This window comes from Phacochoerus africanus, chromosome 10, assembly GCF_016906955.1.
Source record: "Phacochoerus africanus isolate WHEZ1 chromosome 10, ROS_Pafr_v1, whole genome shotgun sequence".
NCBI lineage: Eukaryota > Metazoa > Chordata > Mammalia > Artiodactyla > Suidae > Phacochoerus > Phacochoerus africanus.
The window spans coordinates 87850035-87876421 of record NC_062553.1 but is presented as its reverse complement, the minus strand read 5'-3'; the positions used below and the strand labels follow the sequence as shown (position 1 = coordinate 87876421).

The 26387-nt window shown below is 45.4% G+C and overlaps 1 protein-coding gene across 4 annotated transcripts; it reads left to right on the top strand.

The window, feature by feature from the left end:
• The first annotated feature begins 1903 nt into the window (after positions 1-1903).
• NOCT (nocturnin) lies at positions 1904-24827 on the top strand. 4 transcript variants are annotated; one of them, XM_047798961.1, is made up of 4 exons: positions 2184-2297; positions 20589-20661; positions 22025-22294; positions 23789-24827. In XM_047798961.1, the coding sequence occupies exons 3-4, from the start codon at positions 22033-22035 to the stop codon at positions 24610-24612; spliced, it is 1086 nt and encodes a 361-aa protein (XP_047654917.1). In that variant the 5' UTR covers positions 2184-2297; positions 20589-20661; positions 22025-22032; the 3' UTR covers positions 24613-24827. The 4 variants fall into 4 exon arrangements, with proteins under 4 accessions (XP_047654915.1, XP_047654917.1, XP_047654914.1 ...); XM_047798958.1 differs by lacking the exon at positions 2184-2297 and adding an exon at positions 12339-13308; XM_047798959.1 differs by lacking the exon at positions 20589-20661 and having other exon boundaries at positions 1904-2297.
• Positions 24828-26387: the final 1560 nt, after the last annotated feature.

Sequence of the window (26387 nt, the reverse complement as noted above, 5' to 3'; positions counted from 1 at the left end):
ACAGTTTAAGTATTTTATGGAATGGATCGGCAGCTGGGATATGCTTTATAGCACAGGGAACTCAATGTTCTGTGATAACCTATATGGGAATAGAATCTGAAAAAGAATGACTATGTGTATATGTATAACTAAATCACTCTGTTGTACAGCAGAAATCATCACATCATTGTAAATCAACTATACTTCAATAAAACTTTTAAAAAATAAAAAATGACAGTTTATATTCGAATAGTACTTTCAGCACTTTATTTTGAATATATCCAAACATATGGAAAAGAAAAACAATTGTAAGTGAACTCCTATAGACCCTGGATTCTAATTCAAAATTTTGACATATTTGCAAAATACTTTTTATTGACAAATTTTCTCATTGCCTTTTATTTCACCTAATGACTAAGGTATGATTCTACCTGTTTTTATAGATAAGGAAACAGAAGATTTACTAATTTGCCAAGAAGCCTGTCTCCCAGGAGTTAGGATCAACTTGCACCAGCTGACGCCTCCACACCCTCTGGGTGTCAGATATACAGCCCGGGTCTCAAAAATGTTTTGAATATCCTTGGTAATGAAAAGCTTCCAATTCCACAAGACAGAAGAACCAGAAAAATCATGGGAAATCCAACAAGAAAACATTTCTCATTCATAAATCATTCAGAGAGGAATCCAGTCTTGGCAACCACCACTCTTCCCTTTCTGGTTAGTCATTGTTCTCTGCGCAATCTATCTGAGCTGTTTCTTCCATTCATTCTTTTCCAGTACCAGATACAGGTCTAGACTATCTTTCGTATCCATGGGTCTACTCTCTCCTGCCTTTCCATGTCCCCTGAGATACATGACCTCCAATTAAAGTCAGGCTGGGGTTCCCCATGGCCTAGGGGTTTAGCATCCCACAGTTGTCACTGCTGTGGCTCAGTAAGATTCGTGGGGTGGGGGTGGGGTAGAAAGAAAAGAAAAGAAAGAAGGAGGGAGGAAAGAAAAAGAAAGAAAAGAGAGGGAAAAAGCACGGTCCTAAGATATATCCTTGCTCAGCTCACAATTTCCTACCATATTAGATGTAGTCTCATCTCTGCCTTCCATAGGCAGAGGTTATATAACCTATCCAAGCATCTGTCTTCTTACTCCTTACCTTCCATCCTATAGAACTAAGAACTGTTCCTCCAAATACACTTAGGGCTTTCTTCTTTATTCTCTTCCTTCATGTGTAAATCATCACCACTTCCCACCCAATTTCCACAAGTGTAAATCTTAGACCTCAAAGCCCATCTAGAAATCCCAGGCCTGTTTATGACTTCTATCACCAGCCTTGCGGAAACTTGTGACACTGATCTTAATCTGCCTTGTTGAGCTTTAAGGTCTGATTTCTCTTGCTACCTTTGGCCCCCTTTGCCTGAGTATCACATCCTTGAGGAGAGGGATGTTGTCTTAGCACCGCCCTCGCACACACTCCGGGTCCTATCATGCTTAATTTCGTTTAACGCAGTATATCCTCCCGAAAGGGCCGGAGGCATACACCCTTTGCCGGATTCACATGTACTCTCACACGTACACACAGATGCTACCTTCCACTCAGACACACGTGTCCCCAGGGCCAGAGCCTTGGAAAGGTCTCAGGACTCCCAGCCTGTGGGCGTTTCCACTACAGCCAGCGGAAGGGGAGATACATTTCTTTAAAATCGCACCAAAGAATCACTTGTTACTTTGGGCCTCCTACGTCCTCCATCCAATAAACACCTTAAGCTCTTCTTCCTGTCGAAGCAGTATCACACCGGTTCTGGGAGTCCCACCCTGGTCGCTCTGGGCTCCGGTCCCGCGGATCCCCCTCTGCCGGTCCCGCTTGGTAGCGCCCACTTTGTCAGCTCGCAGCTCTGGCCGGTTACCCTCCAGCTCTCGCCGGCCCGCGGCAGACAGCGGCTCCACCTCGTAGCAGCTGCTGCTACCTTTCCGTCTCCGGCTCGAGGTCCAGGACTTTCCGCCGAGCCGCGGTTGCGCGAGAAGGAGCCGGGGCATCTCTGCTTGGACTGACCCGAGAGTCGGCTTGGCTCGGCCGGGCCCCGAGGATCTGTGGGGCGCGCGAGGAGCCGCGGCGGTTGTGGCAGCGGCGCCCGGCATGTTTCAGAGCCCGCGGCGGCTCTGCTCCGCCCTGCTGCAGAGGGACGCGCCCGGCCTGCGCCGCCCGCCCGGCCCGCCGCCGCGCCGCCGCTCGCCCCCGCCCGCCGCCGGCCCCAGGCCCGCATCCCCCCGGCTCCTGGCGGCGGTCTCTGCGGCCCAGGGCGCCGCGAGGTCGTCGTCCCGAACAGGTGAGTGCACGGTGGTTCCGGGCGGAGAACGCGGCGGCGGCCAACGCGCGGCCGCCACCTGGAGACCGCGCGGAATGAATGAGAAGCCGGGGGCTGCCGGGCGGTGGGGTCCGACGGGGAAGCGTGTCCTCCTCTCGCTGAGCCGCGGTCTCCGCTACTCTTTGCCCCTCTGCCCTCGCCTTCCCTGGCCTGGGGCTTGCACCGCGTCCGGTAAGAGCTGGAACCCAGTGGTAGCTTCCCGTTTATCGTCGCATGCCGCGCTTTCAGTATTTCTCGCTCTTGACCTAGGTTAAGCTTCCCCCTTCCGAGGCCACACATGATTTCTGTTGGTTTTACTTCTAATCGTGATGAAACATTTTATGCAAAAGAAAAAACACTCATTGGATCATATGGCCTGTACGACTTAGATGCTCTGAATTTTTTTAAATGTCATGCTAACTATGTTATAACGCGCATTGACTCTTTTTACATTTATTTGAAAATTGTTCGGAGACTTCCACTCTTAATATTTATGTCATTCTGCGTCCTGTATACCTGGGTTAAGATCGTGTAAAGGTGATGCCATCCTTTTTCAGAGAGTCAGTTTTCCGTGTCACGTGCTCTGGACTTCCCCTATTTTGCCACCTTGGTTTCAGCCTGAGGACTCATTAGGGCGGCCACAATTTACACACAGATTACTCATACTTTTAGGAATAAAGCTTCTGTTTCAAACCTGGCAATTTTATCACACCGAAAAAAGTGTAAAGAGATGCACTTGACAGTCACTGAGATCTTCTTTCCCGGTTCTATAGGAATTTGGCACATTGTGAAATTACTGTTAGAATGGATACCACCTAATAACTGCTGGTGTTTTTTTCTTGCTGGGAATCTTCAAGAGGAACATTGTTAGGTTAGAGGTGGGAGAAATTAAAGAAAACCAGTTGGTGTCTCCTGGACCATATCTCATATCTTAACCTCTTACCTTAAATTCCCTCTGAGTCCTTCAGAGGCAGAGTTAGTCAGTAGGTTCATTCTGGGACTACAGATAGTTTGTGTAATACAGACAGACAGCTGTGCTGTTAGCTGGGGAAGAAAGGTCACAACATTTGGGATCTTGGACTTTTGACGCAGGTGTTTAATGAACTTTCTAGAAGTTCTCTGATATCCCGTGGTTTTACAAAGAAAGAAATTGAAAGACTTTATTGTAGACAATTACTACTATAAGAGCTAGGCAATTTTCTGGATTCGTTCAGTTTTCGCTTTAGCAACTTGTTGGAAGGAATTCATGAATGCGATTTATATGCTCATCACTTGATCATTCAAAAAGTCTTGACAAGGAGTTCCCGTTGTGGCTCAGTGGTTAACAAATCCAACTAGGAACCGTGGGGTGGCGGGTTCAATCCCTGGCCTTGCTCAGTGGGTTAAGGATCCGGCGTTGCCATGATCTGTGGTGTAGGTCGCAGAGGCGGCTCGGATCCCGTGTTGCTGTGGCTCTGGCGTAGACCGGCAGCTACAGCTCCAATTAGACCCCTAGCCTGGAAACCTCCATATGCCGGGAGAGCAGCCCTAGAAAAGACAAAAAAAAAAGTCTTTACAAAATGTCTCATGTTGTGGCTCAGCGGTAACAAACCCAACTAGTGGTAATGAATCCACGAGGATGCAGATTCAATCCCTGGCCTTGCGAAGTGGGTTAAAGATCCGGCATTGCCCTGAGCTGTGGTGTAGGTTGAAGACATGGCTTGGATCCAGCATTGTTGTGGCTGTGGTGTATGCCACAGTTGCAGCTCTGATTCGACCCCCAACCTGGTATCGTCCATATACTACAGGTGCCGCCTTCAAAAGCTAAAAAAAGAAAGTCTCATTCTGTAGGTGCTTTATTATGGGAGGGTAAAAGAATGTGAGGTTTCGCCTGCCTCTAAGGAATTTAGTGTCCAGTAAGAGAGATGAGCTTTGCACAAAGACATGACTGTTTAATGAAATAAGGTACTTTTTATTCTCTTACAATTAAAGGTTTGCAAATGGCATGAGGGTGCTGGAGGGCGGGAAGTCCCTCTGCACTGGTGATCTTTAGGCTTCAGAAAGTAGTTGGCATTTGAGCTGGACCTTGAAGCATAGGTAGGATTGAAAGAGTTAAAACATTTTGCTTGGGAAGAGCCAGGAGCAAAGTGGAAGGCCTGAGGCAGGAATGTGGCAGGATGAAAGAAGAGGTTCCTTGCAAAACGTTTCCCAGAGATCCTCGGAACCAGCATTAGGTGCTTTTAAATTAGGTGCAGATTCGTGGATCCTACTGCGGACTTATTAAACAGAATCAGTTATTGGTGGGCCCCAGATTCCACATTACTGAACAAAATGACAACAGTAATCAAAAACAAATTACTCTCTGGGAGTTCCCTTCATGGTGCAGCAGAAACAAATCTGACTAGAATCCATGAGGATGTGGGTTTGATCCGTGCCCTCGCTCAGTGGGTCCGTGATCTGGCATTGTCGTGAGCTGTGGTGTAGGTTGCACATGTGGCTTGGATCCCACATTGCTGTGGTTGTGATAGTGTAGGCCAGTGGCTACAGTTCTGATTCGATCCCTAGCCTGGGAACTTCCATATGCCGAGGGTGAGGCCCTAAAACGCCAAAAAAAACCCACCCCAAAACAAAAAGCAAATTACTCTCTTCCCTCTCACCCCCGCCCTCCACTGCCCCCACCAGCTGCAACCACAGCATGTGGAAGTTCCCAGGCTAGGGATCGAACCCTCATTACAGGAGTGACCAGAGCCACTGCAGTGACAACACTAGATCCTTAACCCACTGAGCCACTTGGGAACTCTGAAAGCAGATTACTCATAAATGGCCCAAAGTTTAGACATCTGGCTAGAGAAGGCTTGAGGGAGCTAGAAGCTACTCTCCCCTCCAGCGTGTTTTTGGGGTTGGGGTAAGTGATCCCAACATTTGACCCCATTTGATAATCAGTTCCTTCCTAACTTATGCCCCTTGGCCATCAGAGGTCACTGGACAGATGAGTACAATCATCAAATGCTAGCTTATTAGAATTTTTTTCTCTCCTTTTTTTTAAGGGCTACACCTGCAGCATATGAAAGTTTCCAGGCTAAGAGATGAATTGGAGCTGCAGCTGCTGGCCTACACCACAGCTCACAGCAACACCAGATCCTGAACGCATTGAACGAGGCCAGGGATCGAGCCCACACCCTCATGGATACTAGTTGGGTTCTTAACCGGCTGAGCCACAACAGGAACTCCAGGTTATTAGAATTTAAAGGAGACCTAGCAGTGTTTTGCTACCTTTTCTCATGGCAGGCAGCAGCCTGGGTAAAGAAGCAGCAGTTGCCACTGTTACTGTACTAGATGAAGTGCGGTCTGGCGTCCTCTGTGGGTTTCTAAATGCTGTGTCCCCCACATTCCTCCTCCTCAGATAATGAAGAGTTGGCTGAATTACTGTTCTCCACCAGTGGGACATGTTGCTTTTCTTCCTGGTGCAATTTAAAAAGCAAATACCAGCATGTTTGATGAGGAGGCAGCTTTATTTAGTATGTCCCTTAACGATGTGAGTAAGCTGCTTGTGAGAGAGAAGAAATGGAAAAGCTTGTAATTATCAAGCTTCTACAGAAATACATTGCTTTCTCTGTGGAAGAACTAAGGTATCATTTTCCTGTAGCACAGGCAGGAGTTTAAATAACAGTGAGTTATTGGGGGCTTTTGAATTAATAACCATGGCTCCAGAATCACATTCAACACACTCAGGACATTTGCAAGTCATTTAACTTTGCTTGCTGGACTTTACTAGAAAAAAACATAAGGTAAATTGAGACTGATTGATGCACAAGTTTTACCAAACATAGTACATGTTAAAGGCCAAATTCTGGAAGAGAGTTAAGATCGTTGAGCTTGGGGCCCAAGACAAATTCAGGAGATTCCAGAGGAAGAACCAACTTTTACCTGAATGGAAGCACACTTCAAGAAAAGGAAAGAATTGGTATATTTGTGAAGGTTCAGTGAGAAAGAACTTGACACTGACATTGTAACGGGAGAGGGTCTGTGGAGCTGTACAGTCGAGGGGGTTGGTGGGTAAATACACCATGTAAGTTCCTGTGATGTTGGCTAAAAGAGAGGTGAGACAGGTTCATCCTGGTTCTTGGAAGGCGGAGGAAGGAAGACTCCGCAGGTATATTTACTGTTTGGAGTGATTCTAATCAGGATTTATAGGATCATGATAACCACTTGAATGGTTATCACACATGAATACTTAGAAATTCAAGGGCGATGTGCGTGGGTCTTTGGCTCCGCAGTTAACCTGCTTGAACTCTAATGGAAAGCAACTAAAATATCGGGGATTTGCTATTCTTCGGATCGGGGCAAGCAGCCTTCCCACTGGAAGGAGCAAGACCTCAAGCAGAGATCTTAGCTACGCAGCAAAAATCTTGTCTCCACATGGTCTGGAAGCAGCACCTGAAACATACGTTAGTTACCATGAATTCGGTGTCAGGGATGTGGGCAGGCATGCCCAGGGGAACGAGGGCTGAAAAAAATTATTCCTGTCGGGTTTGCATGTCCCTGTGAAATGTCGTCCCCTGCCCCGACTCCCATATGCAGATGGGCACATAAGGGGCCTGAGCATCTCTGGATTTTGGTATCTGGGGGGGTCCTGGGACCAAGCCACTGAGGGGTGACTACTTTTTTTCTCCGGGTACTATCAAAAGAATGCCTGTGCCCCACTCAGATCTGAATTTTAGTTTCTGCGAGTGGGCCCTGAGCAGCTGTTGGCTCTGACGTGTAGCCTGGGCGGACAGCCAGTGAGACCTGTTTTACCAAATGGTTGGAAGCCTGCTAGAAGTTTCTTACCAGTGCCCCCGGAAGTCAGATGGCTGCTGGATTATTATGAGGGATTGTGCAGAAAGATTTAAAAACCGCCTTTATTCCCTCTTAAGAATTGGAGTAGTATCTCTGGTCCAGAGTTACCTGGAGCTAGACTCTGGGCAGGAGGGAGTTGCAGGAGGGAGCCCTGGCGGTGCTTTGGTCTCTGCATCCCGTCGCCTCCTCCTCCCTTTCCCATCCCAGCCCCCAGCTCTGAGTCCAGCACCTGGGGCGGGGGTCCTTCGCCAGTCTGCAAATGGCTTGTGACTCAGTACATCATCCAGTACAGGGTATGAGGAAGTTGCTTTGCAGGTTCTGGTGACACCTTGGATATGATAATTTCCTGATTCCTTTATGTTTTGCTTTCGTGGATGCTAACCACCCCTGAGGGACCTGATGAAGGAATATGTTCATCTTTTCCCATTTTCTAGGCCAAATAGATTTGCTGAGATGTGTTCTAGACTTGATTTCCCTTTCAGGTGGTTGGAAGATTTTCATGACAGCTTGTTAAATAATTTTTTAAAAGTTACAGAACACAGGTGGCCCATGAATAAAAATATTTTTCCTCGGAACCTAAACGTCTCTGTGAGTATTGATTATCTCTAGAAGTATTGTTTATCCTTGATGTTCAAAAGTTCTATCAGGGTAAAAGACTCAGCGTCAGGTGAGCCCAGTCTGAGGACAAAACCATTCTTGAGCACAGGAAGAATTTCTGTTTCTTGGATGATTTTATCCACTGTATCTCCTGTTCTCATGTTACTAAACTCCCATTAGACAGATTGTTGGCCATATGGATCCATCCTCTGTGAGTCCTCTTTTTAAAAAATCTTTATCTCTTTATTTGGTGAGATTTTTCTGAACATGTCTTTTTTCTTTTTCTTTTTCTTTTTTTTTATGGTTGCACCCCTGGCATATGGAAGTTCCTGGACCAAGAACTTAAATCTGAGCCACAGCTGCTCAGCTGGATCCTTTAACCCACTGCACTGGGCCAGGGATCAAACCCGCCCCACTGCAGTGACTGAGCTACCACAGCAGGAATGCTTGAACCTGTCTGTTTTGAACTCATTTATAGTTTCTGGAGATTTTCTGTTTGTCCGCTCTTTTTTTTTTAAATAGAAGCCTATTCTTATTGTGTCCATATTCTCTTGTAGCTGTAAGTCTGTATAGATACATATGGATGCTTCTCCCTCAGGCTGTGCCTCCAGGGGAGAGCAGTTTGCATGCCCTGGAGGTGCCATGCTGGGCAGCTCTCATCTGTGTTCTCTGAGACTTGGCTCCCCTGAGGTCCATCGTTAGCTCCCGTCTGCTCTCCTTCCCTCCCCATCACCCTTGGGAGCCCTTCAGGGCATGTCCCACTTCTGAAGCTGCCAGAAGCCACCTTGGGCCATTTCTGTGTGAGAGAGGAAGGAGCTGTCTCAGTGCCATTCTTTTTTTTTTTTTTTTGGTCTTTTGTCTGTTGTTGTTGTTGCTATTTCTTGGGCCGCTCCCGCGGCATATGGAGATTCCCAGGCTAGGGGTTGAATCAGAGCTGTAGCCACCGGCCTACGTCAGAGCCACAGCAACGCGGGATCCGAGCCGCGTCTGCAACCTACACCACAGCTCACGGCAACACCGGATCGTTAACCCACTGAGCAAGGGCAGGGACCGAACCCGCAACCTCATGGTTCCTAGTCGGATTCGTTAACCACTGCGCCACGACGGGAACTCCTCAGTGCCATTCTTGAAAGAATTACCCTGACAATCTCCCCTCTGCCTCTCCTGCCCTTTGTGGACTCAGCTCCCTTGGGAAGATTTTTTTTTTTTTTTTGTCTTTTTGCCTTTTCGCCTTTTCTAGGGCCGCTCCCACGTCATATGGAGGGTCCTAGGCTAGGAGTCCAATCAGAGCTGTAGCCGCCGGCCTACACCAGAGCCACAGCAACGCAGGATCTGAGCCACATCTGCAACCTACACCACAGCTCACGGCAACGCCAGATCCTTAACCCACTGAGCAAGGCCAGGGATCGAACCTGCAACCTCATGGTTCCTAGTCGGATTCTCTGTTAATTCTGTCTCTGTCTTCCTGGAATTTTTGCAAGTTTTTGGTCTCTTGGTGGCATCTTTTCTTGTTTTACTACATTGTTGTTTCAGTCTTAAAAAATCTGAATACATGAACTTTACTCCCAAAAGCTCTTAGGAAGGCAAGAGTAATAATCTGCTCTATTTCATGTCTGATGATCTGCTGATTATAGGCAACGTGTCAATTCCCATTTTAAAAAAATGAATCTTTGGGTGTTCCCACAGGGTTCAGTGGGTTAAGAATCTGGCATTGTCACGGCTGGGGCTCTAGTTACATCTGTACCACCGGTTTGATCCCTTGCCCAGAAACTTCTGCATGTTGTAGGTGTGGCGAAAAAGAAAAATAATTGGACTAAAGTTTTGGGGTTTTTTTGTTGTTTTTTTCTTTTTAGGGCCGCGCCCGCGACACATGGATGTTCCCAGGCGAGGGGTTAAATCAGAGCTACAGCCGCTGCCGTACACCACAGCCACGCAGGATCTGAGCCACATCTGCAACCTACACTACAGCTCACTGCAACACCAGATCCTTAACCCACTGAGCAAGGCCAGGGATGGAACCCAAAACCTCATGGTTCCTAGTCAGATTCATTCCTGCTGCACCACAAAGGGAACTCCTGGACTAAAGATTTAAAAACCACTGATAGGAATTCCTGTTGTGACTCAAGAGGTTAAGAAGGCAGCATAGTATTCATGAGGATGTGGGTTTGATCCCTGGCCTCATTTAGTGGGTTAAGGATATGGTATTGCCGCAAGCTGTGACTTGGGTCACAGATGTGGCTGGGATTCTGTGTTGCCGTGAGCTGTGATGTAGGTCAAAGCTGCAGCTCTCATTCGACCTCTAGCCCAGGAACTTCCATATGCTGCAGGTGCGACCATAAAAAGAGAAAAAAACAAAAAACAAAAACAAAACCACTGACAGTTTTCACTTCAGACTTGTAAAGATGATCTTTTCCTACCTATGCCGTAACTATTAAAGCAAATCTATGGAAATTTATATATGAAAATTGTTTTTCCCTATTTTAAAGGACTGAATCTTTCATTGGTTTTGTGAAATATGTATAGAGGGACTGTACGATTCATTTCAATATAATCTAGAGCAGGGGTCTGCAGACTTTTTCGGTAAAGAGCCAGCTAGTAGGTATTTAGGCTTAATAGCCCAAAAATCTCTGTTGCAGCTCTTCAGCCCTGCTGCTGAAGTGTGGAAGCAGCCATAGACAATACATAAACCTTATTTACGGACATTGGAATTTGAATTTCACATCACGATTTTTCACATCATGAAATATTAAATCTTTTCAACCCTTCGAAAATGTGAAAGATCACAAATACAGGACACTGACCAGATGCGGCTTAAGGGCTATAGTTTGGGCCCCTGATCTAGAGAGAACTCTGTACTGTGAGCAGAAGTTCCTGTTTGCTCCCTATTTTCCATCCGCAGCTGTAAACCCGCACCCCCTTGAGTGTCCCAGAAATGTTTATAATGAGCATCAGGCAGTAACACCGTCTTAGTGGAGAGCTGCCATCCCACCAGATTCTTTCCACTTCTCCGCCTTTTCAGTTTTATTTCAGAGGAGTTCCCCGTCATGGCTCAGTGGTTAACGAATCCGACTAGGAACCATGAGGTTGCCGGTTCGATCCCTGCCCTTGCTCAGCGGGTTGGGGATCCGGCATTGCTGTGAGCTGTGGTGTAGGTTGCAGATGTGGCTTGGATCCCGCGTTGCTGTTGGCTCTGGCGTAGGCCGGCGGCTACGGCTCCAATTTGACCCCTAGCCTGGGAACCTCCATATGCTGCAGGTGCGGCCCTAGAAAAAGGCGGAAAGACAAAAAAAAAAAAATGTTTTTACTTCAGAGCATTATGCTGGAAAAGCCCAGCTTATGGAAATGCTTGGCCAGCCAACTGAAAACGGAGCACCAATTTTAACAGGTTAACCTAAGCTTTTATGGTGGAGGGATTTCTTTTTCCTTACCATATGTTCTAGAGGAGTCTGACCTGCTGGTCTGGCATCCATGTCCTGGCATTCTTGTCCGTGACTGCTGCCTAGCAGAGAAAGGTCGTTGGGTTGTCCTGTGTCTAGGAGCTTATATTTTTAGACACGTTAGGTTGAGAGGCATGACCTTCACTTGATCTCTCCAGTAGGGCGGGGTGGGTCCTTACTCCGCCTTGTACACTTTGTGCTGTGCCAACATGTGTGCCTCGATGGATGGCAGAGGGAGGAGGTGGAACTTGCCCTCTGCTCATTCCCCGGGCATGTGCGTGCCCCTGGCTCGCCTCCACGCAGTTGTCCTGACTCCGGATCAGCACTCAGACGCCTATGAGCCACAGTCCAAGGTGCAGACCGCTCGGGCCTGCAGAGCCAGTCCCTTTGCCAGTTGTGCAATCCTGAGAAACCTGTGCATTCAGTCACTTAATGTTAGTATCTATAAAATGGCAAGCACATACCCATTTTGCTGGATTATTGGGAAGAATAATGAAAATACATTCAAGTAGTAGGGCCCAGGCTGGGCTCTCCAAGGTTAATAGCATCTCTTTAAACTCAGAGAGTGAGCTTTGCTAAGTGTAGCAAAATGCCTAGCATTTCTACCACTTAGGATGTGCTAGACATTTAGTTTAACTCATTCTTCACAGTAACCCAAGGAAGTACACAGTAACCCAAAGTGATCCTCAAAGAAAGAGACTGAGGCACAGAGAGGTATCCGATAAGTAAAAAGAGGAGATGGGATTTGAAACCAGACAGCCTAACCGGAGTCCATGTGTTTAAGGCCATTTTGCCTTCAGAACTGTAGCCAGATCTCACTGAGGAAAGTTGAAGCTTTAGCCCTTATCCCTTCACATGCTAACATGCTCAACTGCTAAGGACTTCAGGCATGCCTGTCAACGTTAGTCAGTGGTGCTCAATAATAGAGATTTTTTTTTCTTTTTTTGGGTCTTTTTGCTATTTCTTGGGCCACTCCCGTGGCATATGGAGATTCCCAGGCTAGGGGTCTAATCGGAGCCGTAGCCACCAGCCTACACCAGAGCCACAGCAATGCAGGATCCCAGCCGCGTCTGCAACCTACACCACAGCTCACGGCAACACCGGATCGTTAACCCACTGAGCAAGGGCAGGGATCGAACCCGCAATCTCATGGTTCCTAGTTAACCACTGCGCCACGACGGGAACTCCAATAATAGATATTTGAAGACTGATCACTGACTGAAATATTTGACCCTCACCAGAAAATAGCATTTTCCTAAACTGGCACTTAGAATCCAGTCTCTGGGGTCCAGGAGTTAATGTCCTACAAATCCATATTGCCACACAAAAATTGAAGGCAGACCTGCAGGAGTCATGCTGTGCAGTTGAGTTTTGGTTTTCTAGCAGATGAGTAAAAAACAACACAGAAAGGACCCTAATTACAGCCTCACAAAATTCCAGAAAGGTAATAGTGACTTGTCCCATTGAGCATCATCTATAAAATAGCCAAGGAGTTCCTAAGAGGATAACAGCTTTCAGCAAGTAAAAGTGCACAGTATACCATAAAGTGCTTTCCCAACCCAGGGCAGTTCCCCTGCCAGTGTTTGACAGGGTCCTTGACACTTTGCTGCTGTCACTTGCCATCCTTTCTTCTATCAACGTTTCAGAAGCACTGGGCTGAGTCCTGGGGGAAGTGGTAAATGAGATGGATCTAGTCCTTATTCACCAGGAACTTAGGGACAAGGATTATGGTTCAGATATCCAGGGTGGTTTAAGTCAGGAAGCAGGTCAGGTGTAAGGAGAAGGGAGCCACTGAGGCTTGCTCCTTGAAGCTGTCAGGTGTGGGGGCAATGAATCTTTATATCTTCAGTAAATATCACCCATATCCAATACCCAAGCTATTTTAGGTGGATGGTTATCTTGTGAATATTTTGAAGGTGGCAACGTTTACTCAGGAACCTGCTCTAAAGAGCCTAATGAAAATGAGCTGCTGAATTAGATGTCTGAACTTTGATGTGGTTCAGCATATGGCCAGTAGGTGGCAGCATAAGCTTGCTGTTTCAATGATGGCTTCCTGTGACGTCTGTCCTTTGCAGTTCTGCGTACTTTACTCTTGGAGGTTTCCTTGGGCCCAAGGTTGCTCGGCTCCAGCAGTTTCTCAGGTGTGTATCCAGATAATCCTGACTTTTGTTTAGTTTCTGCTTTTTAATCAGCATTTTGGCCAAGCCATCATTTCAAGAGACTAAACTCAGACTAAAGGTGGGAGAAATTATTAATAGGCTGGTTTGCGCAAACTCTAGAATTACACGCATTTGTGGGTAACTAGAAAAACATTATGTGGAGGGGTCTTTCTGTGGTGATTTTTGAGGTGCTGTTAGGACTGTGTGGACTGGTTAGCCCAGGCAGTCTGGGGCGCATGGTGAGGATTCTCATTCTAACTGTTGATTGAAGATGTTTCATTAAACTGTCCCCCATCATTCCCTCTGATGGTTGGCACTCTTAGGAACTTATACTGTGGTCTGCCAATTTCTTGAGAAGTGTGTAGCAATCGGTAGTATAAAAAGTAAACATATACTTGGGAGTTCCCTAGTGGTCTAGTGGTTAGAGCTCTTTCACCACTGCGGCCAAGGTTCAGTCTGTGGTCTGGGAATTGAGATTCCCCACATCAAGCCACTGCACACCACAGCTTTTTAAAAAAAACAAACAAAAAAAAGTTCCTGCTGTAGCACAAGGGCTTAATGATCCAGCTTGTCTCTGTGGAGGCACAGGTTTGCTCCCCTGCCTGGCACAGTGGGTTAAGGATCCAGTGTTGCTGCAGCTCTGGCTTAGATTTGACCCCTGGCCCAGGAACTTCCATATGCCATGGGTGTGGCCAAAAAAGAAAAAAAAAGGAGTGAATCTATTCTCTATATGTATATAAAATGTATTCTATACATATAGAGAGAGGGAGTAAATATATTCTATATATATTATATATATGTGTGTATGGGTTTTGTTTTGTTTTGTTTTGTTTTTTTGAGCTGCACTCGCAGCATATGGAAGTTTCCAAGCTAGGGGTCGAATCTGAGCTATAGCTGCCGGCCTACACCACAGCCACAGCAACGCCAGATTCTTGACCCACTGAGCTGGGCCAGAGATCAAACCCGCATCCTCATGGATACTAGTTGGGTTTGTTTCCACTGAACCACAATGGGAACTCTGTATTCTATATTTTAGTGATTAGCTCACATTTGCTTTATTTATTAGGAAGGTAAGGGGTGACATACCACTAATGTATTTCTGGAATCTAAATAATCTGAATTCTCCAGCAAATCTTTAAAGGCTGTTATAAGGATAAAAAGAGTTATTCCTATAAAGTAGCAGTGAGGTATGTATGTATCATCATCATCATGGAATGAAGCATCGAGGTCTGTGATGAAAGCGGTACAGCTACATGACAACACTGTTGCCATCTTTTTTTGTTGTTGTTGTTGTTATTGTTGTTTGTTGTCATCTTTTTTGCCTGTGTGTGTTATGTCATGTGTATTACGTTGAGAATGATGGCTGATACTTTCTTTTCTGAAGTGGTTGGGGGGGATGAATTTGGGGCAAAAACCGAATGTAATATGGGGTCAAATAAAAAAATAACCCTGCAAACACATGTCACATTGGACCTAGAAGCCAGTATGAGTGCCAAATAAAACTTGAGTAGAAGATACTTCTAGTATTTTAGCTACCTACCACCTGGATGAATTGTGTGTACTACCTCTGCCCCAGCAAAGTGGCTTCCTCCCCACGGTGCTGTTCTGAACAGTCATTTTCAAGCTCTGAATGACAACCCCTGTTAAGGCATAAAACTACAGCAGGAAGGCAAGCAACCTCGGAATCATGTATTTATATGAGAAAAGAATGGGTTTTTTTGTTTGTTTGTTTTGGTTTGGTTTGGTTTTTTTGGCCACCCCGTGGCATATGGAACTCCCAGGCCAGGGATCAGATCCCAGCCACAGTCGCAGCCCAAGCCGCAGCTGTGGCAACACTCTGGATCCTTAACGCACTGTGCCCAGGCTGGGATGCAACCCATGTCCCAGCGCTCCCAAGATGCCACCAATCCTGTTGCGCCACTGTGGAAACTCCAAAAGAATGTTTTTTTAATGGTTGATATTCTAAAAGAAGAAAGCGGCTTTTTAAAAACAGGTGAGACCACAGGAATTGTTACTAAGTTACTCCCACCTTGTAAAAGGCATACAATCTAGGATTATGGTGAGGCTTGAGGATACCATAGTCAAAGCAGCAGAACTGTGAGTGGTACATAGGAAACATTCAGCTGTCACTGGCACCATCCTTTGTGGGGGAGGGACAGAAGGGTACCCCACATGCACCAGCCCTGCTTTGTTCTCAAATTTAAATAACTGCCCTACTACCTTGGAGTTTTTAGGCGGATCTGAGCTTTGGTACGGTGTTAGAAGCACAAAAATAGCACGTGAATTCTTCATCGTGTCCACTTTTAATTATTAATCTCTAGCTCAAGGTTTTGCACTTTTTTTGAATTGCTGTCTGTTACCAGAAGGTTTTGGAACTAAATATAAAGCTCATATGCTCTTAGGATTAGAGGCAGAAAAGAAGAACTGGAGTTCCTGCCGTGGCTCAGCAGAAACGAATCTGACTAGCATCCATGAGGACGCAGGTTCGATCCCTGGCCTCTTTCAATGGGTTAAGGGTCCGGCATTGCCATGAGCTCTGCTGTAGGTTACAGACATGGCTCAGATCCTGCATTGCTGTGACTGTGTGTAGACTGACAGCTACAGCTCCGGTTCACCCCCTAGCCTGGGTACTTCCATATGCTGAGGGCGTGGCTCTAAAAAGATGAAAACAAAAACAAACAAACAACTGAAGACAGGAAGAAACGAATGGGACTTCCTCAGATCCCTTCTGATTTGATTCCATAAGCTGACTTGGTGAGAAGGGTATTTCTGAGGTGTAGAAAAGCTCAGTCTGGAATGAGAAGTCCCAGGGTAGCGATGAGGGAAGCTTGTCTGTGATGTGGAGGTAGTGTGCTGGTCCCTGGAGCAGCCTGGGGACAGTAGAGAGCGGTGACCTCCCACCTTTTGTGATCAGGATCAGGTACCCTGTCAGTTTGAGATAAACTGTGGTTAAATGAATTATAGACATGTCTACTTTCTGTTAGTTCATTTCACCTTTTTTAGCTCTGTTTTTTCCTAAGGAGTTGCTTTGTTTGTCTGCTGAAACAGGATGTCCACACTTAGAGGATGGTTGAATTCAAGGAGACATTCCCACTTTTTATTCTCTGGATACCTTTTCATTCTTAAAAAAAAAAAAACCAAAAAGCCCTGTGGAGGGCTCCACAGAATTTTATTTAATATGACATGTATATCAAGTTAGTAAAACATGAGAACATTTTTCAATGTTTATCAAGTCATTAAATCTAATAATAAAGTCAGTGTTAAGGATTTTAACAAATGATCAAAGTAAGGATCTTTTTTTTGTATGTGGAAAAATAACTGTCTTCTAAAACAAAAAAGAAATTAGTGAAGAGTAGCATTGTTTGACATTTTTGGAATTCTCTTAAGGTCTGGCTTAATAAGAGACAGTTGTATTCTCATAGCTGCTTCTCCATTCAATCTGTTGTGATATATTCTTTTGGTTAAAATAAATCCAGTCTCTCACAGATAATGTAGTCAGGAGAAAAAGCATCTTAATAGCCTTTTAAGATGACTTGTAGTTAATATTCTTTGTGGTAGTTTCTATTTTAATAGTTTTTTGCAACTTGGAATCTGATACCATGTCAGTGAACTTTGTATTGGTCATTTGTGAAATAAATGTTGGTTAACTGGGTTATGCAGATCTTCCATATCGTGGTTTTGTTTTGTTTGTTTTTTTGGCTGCACCCACAGCATGCAAAAGTTCCAAGGCCAGAGATGGAACCCACACCACAGCAGTGGCAGTGCTGGATTCTTAACTTCTTGCACCACCAGGGAATTCTGGATAGTTGTTTTTGTTTTTGTTTTTAATTGAAGTGTAGTTGATTTACAATGTTTCAAGTATATAGCAAAGTGATTTAGTTTCTCATATATATACATCTATACACACACACACACACACACACACACACACACACACACACACACACGAATTGGGGAGTTCTCATTGTGGCTTAATGGGTTAAGAACGCAACATAGTCTCTGTGAGGGCCCAGGTTCAATCCTTGGCCTCAGTGGGTTAAGGGTCCTGTGTTGCTATGGCTGTGGTGTAGGCCAGCAGCTCCAGCTGCAATTCGACCCCTAGCCTGGGAACTTCCATTTGGGACCAGTGCAGTCCTAAAAAAGGAAAAAAAAAAAAACCTGAAATAGAAGATCCTAGAAAATAGTATTTACAGACTCCATGTGTGTGCACTAAGTTCTGAATGTAGAATGTATTTGTCGTTTCAGCTTTTATACTTATTGGCTAAATATCTATCATGTTCTACATAGAAGTATATAAATATTCATTCATGTGCATTTATATGTATATTCACACAGCATCACACACATAATGATAGTTTTACCTTAAAATTGTTGCTGTAGAAATGCCATATCTGCTGGGGATTGATTGACAAAGTATCAAGACCTCCCAGTCTGCCCCCACCAAACAAAACTCCTTAGAGAGTTCCCATGTGGTGCAGCAGGTTAAGGATCCAGTGTTGCAGGCTGCAGTGTGGGTTGCAGATGTGGCTCCATACCCAGTGTTGCTATGGACGTAGTGTAGCTGGCAGCTGCAGCTCTGATTCACACCCAAGCCTGAGAACTTCCAGATGCCACAGTTGTGGCTATAGAAAGAAAAAAAAATCTTTGAGTCTGTTGCTGTTTTGTGTCATTTTTGATTAGATAACCACATATTAGTGACCTGGTGATATTTGTCCATCTCACTTACTTAGTATGACAAATCTGTAGGTCTTTGTTGCTGCAAATGGCATTATTTCGTTCTTTTTTTATGGCTGAGTAATATTCCATTGTATATACGTACCACATCGTCTTAATCCATTCCTCTGTTGATGGACATTTAGGTTGCTTTCATGTCTTAGCTATTGTGAGTAGCGTTGCTGTGAACATTGGGGTGCACTGTCTTTTTGAATCATGGTTTTCTCCTGATATGTTCCCAAGAGTGGGTTTGCTGGATCTATGGTAGTTCTAATATTTAGTTTCTTTAAGGAACCTCTGTGCTGTCCTCTGTGTTGGTTGTACCAGTTTACATTCCCACCAGCAGTGTAGGAGGGTTTCCTTTTCTCCCCACCCTCTCCAGCATTTATTGTGTGTAGACTTTTTTTTTTTTTTTTTTTAGAATGGCTGAAGTTGCAGCAATGCCAGATCCTGTAATCCACTCTGCTGGGCTGGGGATTGAACCTGCACTTTCATAGCCACCTGAGCTGCTGCAGTTGGATTCTTTTTTTTCCTCCTTTTTAGGGCAGCACCTATGACGGCTGGAGCTTCCCAGGTTAGGGGTCAAATCGGAGCTGTAGCCTCTGGCCTACACCACAGCCACAGCCAAGTCAGATCTGAGCTGCGTCTGCAACCTACACCACAGCTCATAGCAATGCCAGATCCTTAACCCACTGAGCAAGGCCAGGGATTGAACCTGACACCTCATGGTTCCTAGTCGGATTCGTTAACCACTGAGCCATGATGGGAACTCTGGGATTTTTTTCTTTTTCTTTACCGTCCAGTTGGTATTGGTCATTCTAGGTTGATATTCTCAGGTATGTGATGTTTTCAGTATGTGGTTTTAAGGGTTTTTTTCCCCTCCTCTTTTCTTTAGAATAACAAAGGTAAGGCAGACCTTTATGTATTGATGTTTGAGTATGTCTGTGATACATGTTTTACCTTATTTTCCCTGTTAGACCACTTTATTTTTCCAGCTTTATTGAGGTATAATTAACAAATAAAAATCGTATGTATTTACAGTGTACTACACAATGTGTTGATATTTGATACGTTGGTATTACTTCAGTCAAGCTAATTGACACATCTGTCACTCACATAGTTACTGTGTGTGTTGGGTGGGGGGTGAGACCACACAGGATCTACCCGTGTAAAAGACTTCAAGTATTCAATACCGAATTATTGAAAAGTCACCCTGCTCTGCATCAGACCTCCAGAATTTAATCCATCCTGCAGATTGAAACTCTGTGCTCCTAAGTTCTCTTGATTTATAGTTTTTAGTATTTGTTCCATGTGCTTGCCTTGGTTTTCCTGCTGCAAGAAATCCCATTATCTCTATGTTGGATCTTTGCTTAAAATGGGCATTTAGGAGTTCCCTTTGTGTCACAGTGGTTAACGAACCCAGCCAGGATCCATGAGGATGCGGGTTCAATCTCTGGCCTCTCTCAGTGGGTTAGGGACCTGGCATTGCCGTGAGCTGTGGTGTAGGTCACAGATACTGCTCAGATCCCATGTGGCTGTGGCTGTGGTGTAGGCGGGCAGCGAAAGCTCTGATTCGACCCCTAGCTTGGGAACTTGCATATGCCATGGATGTGGCCCCAAAAAGCAAAAAAAAAAGGGGGGGGTGCATATAATATTTGCCACTATTTCTCAAATGCTTTATCCTCTCTCTCTCTCTCTCTTTTTTTTTTTTAGGACCACATCTGCAGCATATGGAAGTTCCTGGGCTAGGGATCAAATTGGAGCTGCAGCTGCTAGCCTTCACCACAACCACAGCAACGCCAGATCCAAGCCACGTCTGTGACCTACACCATAGCTCACAGTGTGCCGGGTCCTTAACCCATTGAGCCAGGCCAGGGATCGAACCCGCAACCTCATGGATACTAATAGTCAGGTTCACTACCACTGAGCCACAATGGGAACATCCCCTCGTTTCTTTGTTAATATTTTTTTACTGATTCTTTTTGTTGCCTTATTTCTTAGTTTTCCAATTCTAATTTAGGCTATTCTGCCACTTTCTTAGTGACCTTTAGCTCACTTTTACATAGGATACAGTTGCACTTGGCTCTCCAGGCATGTCTTTTTGGCATGGTTTCGTAGTCTGAACAGATGTTATTCTCTTCCTCATTCACTTTATGTGAAGGTTTTTCTAAGTTTTAGAAGGAAGTGTGGTTTAGGCTTCACATAACGCCTCAAACTTTTGACTCCTGTGGGACACTGTTACCTTCTTTTTCACATTTATTTCTGTGTAATCCTTGCTTTTTACCACAACTACCACTACAGAACTAAAGCTTGGCAAAGATATGATGTCATTAAAAGAATGTAGAGCAGTCCTTTTGAAGCTGAAATGCATCAGGCTGGTAGTTTGCCTGAGCCTGACAGACGTCAAATATTGCTGTTAGTCTCACACTTGAAATGCCCCATGGTGCCCTTCCATTTGGGCGATGCTGATACTACTGATCTGGAAACCACACTTGAGAAACTGTAGGATTTTCACTGCCCCCCCCCTTTTTTTTTTTTTTTTTAACTAGAATTACAGAAGAAAGATTTTCAAAGTTGTATTGCCAGCCAAGAAGATTTCTTTGGACCCACATACTCAGATAGGCAAGCAAATTATTTTTTTAAAATTTAACATGTTCAAATCAGTTCGAAACAGGTGTGTGCACATGTTCCTGCATGTGTGTTTGTGAGAAGAACAGGCTTGCTTGCAGTTGCACGGACACAGAAATGTATGTTGGGAGGACTGGGTGTGCGTTTCTTTGCCTTCATCTAGTTCTCTTGTTGGGGGGGGGGCACTACTTTGAGTTGATGCAAGGGCACGATGGAGAGCATGCCTGCATGCTTGTTGCTCTTGATGTTTAAGGACACTTGGTGGTGAACATTTGAATTTGCTTTTGTGACCTGCTGCAGTGAATTGGATTGACTGCTGGTTTCAGATGCCATCAGCTTGCCAAATAATATGTTTTATGAAGAGAACTTTGTGTCTTGAAAGGGAGGGCAAGGATTTGGATGGGAAACTCAGATTCCTCCATTCCAGGATGCATCATGCACAGAATCTTGATGGTTGTTCCAAGTCCAATCTGCCCCTAATTTACACTGTAATGAAGAGAAACGTGGTTGACCTTTTAAAAGAGCGATCAACTGCTTACAAGTGAAGTGACAATTACAGCTCCCCTCTTGCTCATTCAATGAAGGTTTTGCCCTGTTCTCCTTAGAGCATTTTAATCCGTTTAGATGAGGAGAAATGGGGTGTGCTCTTCCCATACATAGCAGAGGGATCTGGATCCCTGGCATGGCTAGAGCAACAGCCTGTGCTAACCTAACCTCTTTAGGACTAACTGGGGTTTCTAACATCTGGCTCTTTACAAACTGGACTTCAAGTTCTATTAAAATTTGGGGGGGTTCCCATCGTGCCTCAGTGGTAACGAACCTGAGTAGTATCCATGAAGATGTGGATTCGATCCCTAGCCTCGCTCAGTGGGTTAAGGATCTGGCATTGCTATGAGCTGTGGTGTAGGTCGTAGACTCGGCTCGGATCGGATCCCTCGTTGCATGAGCTGTGGTATAGGCTAGCGGCCATAGCTCCAATTCTACCCTTGGCCTGGGAACTTCCATATACTGCACCTGCGGCCCTAAAAAGGCAACAACAACAATTTAGAAAGGAATCTGTATTTTGTGTAGCTAGCCATGCTTTCATAAGACTGGGTTTGTAAAATATAAAGACAAATCCATGAAGATCAAGTTATTCAACAGCCATTTTTCAAGTACCTGTCCTAGTGGAAAAGCTAGAACCTGGAAAGTCCTCCCTTAATCCATCCTGTGAATCGTGAACATGGCAGCATCGCCCTGAATTGAGCTCTTGGCTTCTGTGGACAATAACTGTGCTACCTCCCAGTTAAGCTAAGGGAGAATGGAAGAAGGGCAGGAGGAGGAGTGGCATGTGTAACTGTGCTTTCCTTTCCCGTAGTGTATCCCATGGGCAACGGCACGAGCAGGCTATATAGTGCGCTCGCCAAGACGCTCAACAGCAGCGCTGCTGCCCAGCACCCAGAGTACTTGGTGACACCCGACACAGAACATCTGGAGCCCATCGACCCTAAAGAGCTCCTTGAGGAATGCAGGGCTGTCCTGCACACTCGGCCTCCCCGCTTCCAGAGGGATTTTGTGGATCTGAGGGCAGATGGCCCCAGCAGCCACCCACCTATTAGGGTCATGCAGTGGAACATCCTTGCCCAAGGTATGCCCGCCATGTTTGTGCCCGGATCCCAAACGAAGCCATCCGTGGAGGGACGAGGCATGGGTGGGATGAAGGGGGGGGGGTGACTAGAGCAGCATGGGGAGCTCCCACAGGGTGGGTAGGAAAGGGAGTCATCAAGTTTTCACTAATAAATCCAGCAACTCGAATGTCTTCCGTACCTTCCACATTTGCAGGCTCTTCAAGTTCAGTGAACGTCTCTCTGCTTCCCAGCACATCCAGACTTAAAAAAAGGACTTTTATTAGCCTCTCTGTTGTCCCCAGCTTTCAGTCCAGAGCAATAAGAGATTTGTCAGGGGGAACCAGAGTCTGCTGATTGGTTGACATAGAACTTTCTGCAGGGGATGAGAGCTGTGTGGGGGTTAGGGTGCATCTGGGCACGCTTGCTTGTGGCCAGATTCGCATCCAGACACCTCTTTATAATTTGAGGCCAGCGGTGTTTCTTCACTCCTCTCTGCTCTAAGATATTACTTTTTCTTTTCTTTTTTTCTGTCTTTTTTTTTTCCTTGTCTTTTTATAGCCGCACCTCCGGTATAGGGAAGTTCCCAGGTTACGGGTCAAATCAGAGCTACAGCTGCCAGCCTGCACCATAGGCACAGTAACACTGGATCTGATGCACATCTTCAACCTACACCACAGCTCCCAGCAGTGCCAGATCCTTAACCCACTGAGCGAGGCCAGGGGTCAAACCCTCATCCTCTTGGATACTAGTCAGATTCTCAACTGGCTGAGCCACAACAGGAACTCCAAGATAATACTTTGTTGTGGTAGGAAGGACTCCTTTCCTGGGTCTGCTGAAGTCAAACAGATGTGTCAGTCAACTTTCTGTATTATTGCCGATCACGTAGCAGTTGAAATGTTAAGAAAAAACCAGGGTTACCATTTTTTCCTCTTTTCTGGAAAAGAAGGGCATACTTCCTGCCTTTCCAGTCTTTGATATTTTTCTTTTTTTCTCAGGTGTTCATCCACAAGTAGGAAAAGCTGCCCATTTAAAACAGATGTCATTTACTCTGAGTGGTGTCTGAAGAGGCTTAGTATGGATTACCATAGTCAGTGTTGAAATCATTATATAGAGTTAAGTGTATATATTTCATCTGGCACAGTTAACATCTCTGGGAGTGCAGAGAAAACACTGTTTAAGACTAAAACGTGACGGAACATGGTAAATCAATTATAATAGAAAAAATAAAAATCTTAAAGAGAAGAAAAAGACTAAAATGGAGGATCTCAGGTCCTAGAACATAGTAATAAGAAATGGTTTTAATATGAAAGCATCAGGGGCTTGCTTCTCCTGGAGGGTAAGACATTAATTACCCAGTTTGGTGGGCTGGTGCATGATAGAGAAGGATCACCGCAGGCGTCTGCAGCAGGGGAAGCCCTCTGAAGCTCTTGGGTAGCCTCAAACCTGCAGAGATTCCCAGGTTCTTAGGAGCCGTGGTTCTCGTAGCTGACAGCTGATTGGCTTTTTTATTTCAGCGCTTGGGGAAGGCAAAGACAACTTCGTACAGTGCCCTATCGAAGCACTCAAGTGGGAAGAAAGGAAATGTCTCATCCTGGAAGAGATCCTAGCCTACCAGCCCGATATACTGTGCCTCCAAGAGGTGGACCACTACTTCGACACCTTCCACCCCCTCCTCAGTAGACTGGGCTATCAAGGCACCTTTTTCCCCAAGCCCTGGTCACCTTGTCTAGACGTCGAACATAACAATGGACCCGATGGCTGTGCCTTGTTTTTCCTCCAGAACCGATTCAAGCTAGTCAACAGTGCCAACATCAGGCTGACGGCCATGACGCTGAAAACCAATCAGGTGGCCATCGCCCAGACCCTGGAGTGCAGGGCATCCCGCCGGCAGTTCTGCATCGCGGTCACCCACCTGAAGGCACGCACTGGCTGGGAGCGATTCCGATCGGCTCAAGGCTGTGACCTTCTCCAGAACCTGCAGAACATCACCCAGGGAGCCAAGATCCCCCTCATTATCTGTGGGGACTTCAACGCAGAGCCAACAGAGGAGGTCTACAAACACTTTGCTTCCTCCAGCCTCAACCTGAGCAGCGCCTACAAGCTGCTGAGTGCCGACGGGCAGTCAGAGCCCCCATACACGACCTGGAAGATCCGGACCTCAGGCGAGTGCCGCCACACCCTGGATTACATCTGGTACTCCCGGCAGGCACTCAGCGTGCGCTCGGCCCTGGATCTGCTCACGGAGGAGCAGATCGGACCCAACCGGCTGCCGTCCTTCAACTACCCTTCAGACCACCTGTCTCTAGTGTGTGACTTCAGCTTTAATGAGGAATCTTGAGGGACTGTTAGAAATGCTTGTCTGTGTTTTGCTAAGAGTCTTATTAACCAGGGATGTTTCAGGAGACTGAAATGGAATAAGAAGTCGACTGAGGCAGGGCTCCCAGCTTCTCTGACTTCACTTTCCATGTTTGCAACACATCTGTGGGAAGGAACCCGATTAGCTCACAAACCTTTTCCATTAAAACCTACAGCAGCAAAGGTGTTTGCACTCCAGTTTCAGCTTGTATTGTTTTCTTTCCCTTAGCATTACATTCTGATCATGAAAGGGCATTATAATAGGCTTGTTGTGAAGCTTCGAGTTTGAGGATGTTCCTTTTTTTTTTTTTTTTAAAAGGGCCTAAAGCGCAGCATATGGAAATTCCCAGACTAGGAGTCGAATCAGAGCTACTGCTGCCACCTTACACCATAGCCACAGCAACGCCAGATCTGAGCCTCGTCTGCGACCTACACCACAGCTCCCAGCCATGCCAGATCTTTAACCCGCTGAGCGGGGCCAGGGATCAAACCCACATTCTCATAGATACTAGTCGGGTTCATTTCCACTGAGCCACAATGGGAACTCCTAAGGATACCATATTAATAAAATAGACTTGCTTGAGCCCCCCATAATCAACAGGTATGCAGGAACCAGTTCTCTAGACAACATTTCAGGTTATTTATTTGTGGGTGTTTTTAAAAAAATAACAATATGTGCATGGCAATATTTATTTTTTTATGTCTTCATGTAAAATTAAATTATCGCATTATGAACATTTTAAACCCATGCAAAACATAAGTTATAGAATAATTTATAGTAATTTTCTTAAAGCTTTAAAGATGTTTTATTTGGGTATCTAACAATAGTCATGTACGAAGGCACTATTTAGCCCAGAGGGGTTTTTGTTGGTTGGTTAAGTGGAAATATCACTTTTCCTTGATGTGTTCATGAATCCTTCCTGTGCCTCCATGTTTCCCATCATTGGGTTTCTTGAAGAGAACAGTCAGTCTTCATTCTCCAGTCACTGTTAATGAATTTCTAGTTTTACATCGAAATGCTATTGGTATGCATTTGAGGTCACTCTGTCATTATTAGTATTGGAATGTGCTTTGCACAATAGGTTATTTAGGAGCTGTTGTGTGGCAGTGGCTAAAACGTTGGTGGGACCTTTCTTACAGAAACGGGCAACTGTTTCCAGCCTGTTAATGAGGCTGCCGTTGACATTTATTAAGGTAGCCGGGTGACTGGTTCAGAACATCTGTAGAACAAACTATAAAGGGTTAGAAAGATGACCTGGAATTCTCTTCCCTCAGAAATAAAAGTGGTAAAGATATCCGATGAACAAAAATCCCAGAAAACAGCCGATTTACTGGAAATCAATTGATAAATATTTTAACCCATGAGTTGTAAATATTTAAGATTAATAAATAAATGGTCTTCTAAAGCTAGTGTTTTAAATATCTTGCCTTTTTTTTTTTTTTTGTCTTTTTGCTATTTCTTTGGGCCGCACCCACGGCATATGGAGGTTCCCAGGCTAGGGGTTGAATCAGAGCTGTAGCCACAGGCCTACACCAGAGCCATAGCAATGCAGGATCCGAGCCGCGTCTGCAACCTACACCACAGCTCACGGCAACGCCGGATCGTTAACCCACGGAGCAAGGGCAGGGCTCGAACCCGCAACCTCATGGTTCCTAGTCGGATTCGTTAACCACTGCGCCACGACGGGAACTCCCTATCTTGCCTTTTTAATGCAAAAAAATCTGAGTAGATTTATTTGATCTTTTAATACTGTTAAT